The sequence below is a fragment of the Eublepharis macularius genome, chromosome 3 (assembly GCF_028583425.1).
Source record: "Eublepharis macularius isolate TG4126 chromosome 3, MPM_Emac_v1.0, whole genome shotgun sequence".
In the NCBI taxonomy this organism is placed as follows: Eukaryota; Metazoa; Chordata; class Lepidosauria; order Squamata; family Eublepharidae; genus Eublepharis; species Eublepharis macularius.
Genome location: NC_072792.1, coordinates 59,370,676 through 59,376,262, shown reverse-complemented (window position 1 = coordinate 59,376,262; position 5,587 = coordinate 59,370,676). Strand labels below are relative to the sequence as shown.

Here is a 5,587-nt window from a genome sequence, read left to right as displayed (position 1 = left end):
GTTAAGACCTGAGTCAGAGCATTTTGACTCTTTCCAGATGCCAGTACTGCAGCCCTTAAATCATCGGAGCCAGGGCTCTAATGAAAGGCCTACTGTTCCCTGATCAGTCCCACATGTGCGGCTGAATGTTAACACTGTGCTGATATCAAAGAGAGGTTCACCACAGGGGAAACTGCAGAGCATATCCAGCACCGACAGCAGCACAGCACAGCCTGAAAGGTTTCTTGATCAACTGTTTTGTTCTAAAGCTACGCTTTCTTCCTGGAGAAACTGTTCTGCAGTGCGCATGGGCAGAACGGTTAGATGAGAAAACTTCCCTCCAGCTTCCGGCAGAAACTGATGAGAGGCATTGCATTGTAGTTGGGGTTAAGCTTTACCGGCAAGTTAGGAATGATTTCTTCTCTGAACACAAGCTCTTCCTTGCATGCTACTCAGTCTCCACAAGGTACTGTACAAGTCATTTGCTCTATCCAAATATAGCTGCTGTCTTTAAGTAAAGTATAGAAATTTATTGCAGGCATTCCAAAGCAAGCTGGTACATTGGATTCAAAAGAAGTGAACTTGCTTCATGATAAAATCTCTTTGAGGAAAAATTCTATAAAAAGGTATCATAAATGTACAGTTTGTGTACATAAGTAATGCCAGGCCTGAATGCCAGTCTAGATGAATACTATTTTGTACAACATAATCATTTTAATGAAGAACACGTTTTTACATATTTGGCAGAATAGCTTCTGCTTAAAGAGTTAGAACTTGATTTTAACCCAGGCAAAGAAGAAAGCAGCACCCCACACAAGATAAAAAGTGGTAGTGATCCAAAATCCACCCACCTGATAAGTTCAGATGTGTCCACCCACAATTTCTGCTTTTTCAAGGTTGATTTTTCAAGAACTCTATGTCTTGATCATAATTAAATGATAGCAGCAGGTAGCAAATTAATCACTAATATCAAATCAGAACTATTTATTACCTCATTTTAATTTTTCAAACAGCAGTATTTCTTTCATTTTTCTGAGTAATGCAGGGGTGAGAGACAATATTGTTATCAAAAGCACAATTGGTTAAAAATATAGGTATACTTTCCCAACTAATGGTAAACATATACACCACCATGTCAGCGATGAGGAAGCATCAAATTATTTGTATGTGCTTGTATGTAGGAGAGGGAGAGCTGATGATTTAAAGCCTGAGGTGTCTCAATATTTTCAATTTCATTTTAAAGCACTAGGAGTAGTGTCTTTTACCCAATATAAATCCTGCCCACCTGTTCACTCCCACTGCTATTAGCTTAGGTGGACGGGGAACAGGCAACTTTCTCTTCATGTGTAGAGAAAGAGGGAAGAAACCTCTTTTTAAACAAAAGTAGAGCACCTGAGCTGAGGGGAGCTAAACCCTACACTTTTCCATGCCTTGATTTTATATTTGAATAAGTTTTCTTGTGACCAAAAAACTCCTGAAAGGAGTACAATGAAACAAAGCAGTAGGCAGAAGCAGGGCTTTTTTTCTGGGATAAGAGGTGGTGGAACTCAGTGGGTTGCCCTAGGAGAAAATGGTCACATGGCTGGTGGCCCCGCCCCCTGATCTCCAGACAGAGGGGAGTTTAGATTGCCCTCTGTGCTGTGGTGCGGAGGGCAATCTAAACTCCCCTCTGTCTGGAGATCAGGGGGCAGGGCCACCAGCCATGTGACTATTTTCAAGAGGTTCCAGAACTCCGTTCCACCGCGTTCCAGCTGAAAAAAAGCCCTGGGCAGAAGAGATTAGCTTGTTTTACCAGCACATCCCATTTTTCTTTAAAAAGCAGTCTCCCTTCCCCCATCATGAAGCTCCTAGGAAAGGTGGAAGCACACTCACGCTCTTCAATGACTGAGACTTTTAATTGTCTCTGCATTGGAAACTGTTCCTCCTGTCTGCCTGAAATATGACAAGAAACATCTCTTTGGTGAAGTATCTCTTTGGTAATTCCTGAGCATTTCATCCAATTTATTTGAAGGGGGGAAAGAATTGATTCTAAAATGAATATGTTCACTGCCTGACATTTGTCACAGAGCATCTGTGAATTTCATCCAGTGAGGTGAAAAAAAGTTAAAGGCAGAAAGGTATTTACTAGAGATGGGCACGAACAGCAATATGAACAAAAAAAGCCACAAACAGCCCAATCTGTTGTTCGTGAGCAAGCTGTTCGTGAGGCCCCATTCCCCACGAACATGTGTTCGTTCCAAGCCCTGTTTGTGGCATTTGTCAGCCGTTCGTAAAGTCAGACAGTCTGGCACCTTCAATCAATTCCCTTGGCAACATAGGCAGGGACTGTCTGAACTCTGTCTGAACTTCTTCTGTTGCCCTGGAAACCCCAATCTAAGCCCAATTTACCTTGATAGGCAGGTTTCCCTTCCAAGCATGGAGCTCCCATTTTGTTACATGGGAGCAAAGAGCAGGGGGGAGGGAGGTCTTCTGTAGCCATGGGAACACCAATCTCATCCTGCCAAACCCTGTTAGGCAGTTCTGACTGCCAACCACAGACCTCCTGTATTTCTCTATGGGACCTCTGGTTATAAAAGGCACTGTGCTCCCAGCTCTGGCTTTCAGTTTTAGCAGACAGTGGAGTGGTAGAGAGCTGTTGCTGGCATTTGAGAGAGAGAGGGAGAGTACATTGGAGCTTGAATTTTTTCTGTGTGTGGTGGGGTGGGGCTCTACTTCCTCAGGTTCCAGGGCTGCTGCCAGCTCTGGGGCCAAGCTATTCTTTATTATTATTACATGTCCTGCTGCCTGCTCAGGTCAGGTTTCTGGGAGTGGTGGGGTAGGGTTCTACCCACCCTCAAGTTCCTGGGCTGCTGCCAGGCTTGGGGGCCAAGCTATTCTTTATTATTATTACATGTCCTGCTGCCTGCTCAGGTCAGGTTTCTTGACCAAACCTGGATGATGGCTGGAGGAGAGCCTTCTGAACACTCCCTGTGAATATGGGCTCTCTAAGTCCCAAGGGAGCCATTCTGGCCCCAACTAACATCCAACCACAAACATGTTCGTGAACAGGTCATGTTCGTTGATGTTCGTGAATCACTGTTCATGGATGGCAATGAACATCGTGTTCATTTTTTTCCTGTTTGTGCCCATCCCTAGTGTTTACCATTAAAAACAATGAAAACAAATACAGAATTGAATAAAGAATCTAAACGCAAAGGCTATAAGAAAATGAAGAAAATTATTAACAAAATGAAACACGTGAATCCAAATAAAAATGTTTGTTTACACACCTACATTGTGTGCAAAGCAACATATATTTGATAACCACTCCTGTCTTTATTGGTTTTATATAACCTTACTACCAAACTTCATCTTTAGATGTCTGTATCTGTGGAGCACATTATATCAAAGATTCGATTCTGCAGATGATATTTGTTTTTTGTTTTTTTTTAATTTTATTGGATTAGATTATAATATCATTCAGTACATTCATTACCCCCTTGTAAGTCAATTTCTAACCCCCTCCCTTTCCTCCCCCCTTTTTAGTTGACTTCCAACAGTTTTCCAACCCTTAGTCTATTTTATTACTTAATTACTTAATATCTCATATACCCTGTTAAACACACACTTAATACTCTTTTCTCTAAGCTTATTAGATCTCTACTAAAAATATCTCTATATCTCTATGGTACAGGTTTCCCTTTAAATACCTCAGGTAAACCATATATTCTACCTAAAATAATGCTAGCATAATCATATATATTAGCAATCAAGATATTAAAAATATAACATTACATCCATTTTACTTTCCGATTATCTAAACTCTTTACTTTCCACAATCCTCCTGATTCTAATATTAACTTAAACTCTAATATTCTATTACACACCCATCTTTTACTTTTTCTTGTTCTGAGCTTATTTTAAGTCTATAAGGTAACTGTTATACTCAAATATCTATTATATACTCTTTACTTAAACTATATATTGTACATAATATCTAGCTAGCTTAATCTTATATATCTTATGTATCCATAGTAAAACATCTATTATTTAATACTCTATAATTTTTACTTTTATCATAACCCCAATAGTAGCTTAGATTTCTATAATTATATTCCCCCTTTCCCGGTAAAGTCACTTCTCTCTTCTTCTTCTATTACATTTCAATAATTCTCGAACTGCCACAGTTCCCCTTTCACGTCCCATTTTTTTTCTAGATATTGTTTCAATTTCTCCCAATCTGCATTAAATTGTCCTGGATCAAGATCTTTAAGTTTTCTTGTCATTTTGTCCATCTCAGCCATGTACAGCAATTTATAAATCCAATCTTCTGTAGTTGGTATTTCTTGTACTTTCCATTTCTGCGCATATAAAAGTCTTGCTGCTGTAATCATGTAAAATAACAATGTTCTATACTGCATTGGAACCTCTTCCATTCCCAAGTTCAGTAGCAGCAATTCTGGGTTCTTATTTATTTGAGTTTGCAAAACCTCATTAATTACTTCAATTATATCTCCCCAGTATTGCTTCGCTACCTCACAAGTCCACCACATGTGGTATAATGATCCTTCATGTTTTTTACATTTCCAGCATTTATTCGACATATTAATATTTCCTAGTGCAATTTTCTTTGGTGTCAAGTACCAACGATAAATCATTTTGTAGACATTCTCTTTAATACTTGTACATGTTGTAATCTTCAAAGTCGTTTTCCACAGGTATTCCCACGCCTCCATTGTTATTTCTTTGTGAAAATTTATAGCCCACTTCTCCATCTGAACTTTTACTGTTTCATCCTCTGTAAACCATTTTAAAAGTACTTTATAAATCCTTGAAATTTCCTTTTTACCTTCTTGAAAAATTACATCTTCTAATTCTGAATTCTCCATTCTTATTCCTCCTTTCAAACAGTCCGAATTGTAAAGATCTCTGATCTGTCTATATTGAAACCATCCATAACATGGAGACAGCTCTTCTTCTGTTTTTATTCTCAATTTTGAAAATTCTACTCGAGTTATCTCCTTGTAGGTTAAACATTGCTGCTCATTATCAACAGCTCTCGGATCTATTACTTCATACGGAACCACCCAAGAAGGAATTCCATCTTGTAGGTAATTTTTATACTTCTTCCAAATTGTGAAGAGGCTTCTCCGGATATAGTGGTGTATAAACATAGAGTCTGCTTTTACTTTATCGTACCACAAATATGCATGCCATCCAAATGTTTTTTTGTATCCCTCCAAAGCCAATAACTTGCGGTTTTTCAACGTCATCCATTCTTTTATCCATGCCAAACATATTGCTTCGTGATATAGTCTTAGATTGGGCAGCTGCATTCCACCTCTCTCTTTAGCGTCCTGCAATACTTTCATTTTCACACGAGGTTTCTTGCCTGCCCACACAAAGTCCGATATTTTCCTTTGCCATTTTTCGAATTGTTTGGAGTCTCGGATAATTGGAATTGTTTGTAACAAGAACATCACTCTTGGCAATACATTCATCTTTACTGCTGCAATTCTTCCCACAGATGATATTTGTTTTAATGGTCACACCTTCTGTGTGCTGTATGTGTCATTATGATTGTGGCCCAAGCAAATATATCTAAAAATAAATTTACAGTTAAAATTGA

General features: G+C 38.9%; 1 protein-coding gene across 1 annotated transcript in view; it reads left to right on the top strand.

The window, feature by feature from the left end:
* Positions 1-372: 372 nt before the first annotated feature.
* LOC129325548 (arylsulfatase H-like) overlaps positions 373-5,587 on the top strand; it is a 38,276-nt gene continuing 33,061 nt past the window's right edge. The window contains exon 1 of the mRNA XM_054973271.1: positions 373-445. Coding sequence (XP_054829246.1) covers positions 425-445 — 21 coding nt within the window. The 5' untranslated portion in view covers positions 373-424. The remainder of the gene's footprint in view (positions 446-5,587) is intronic.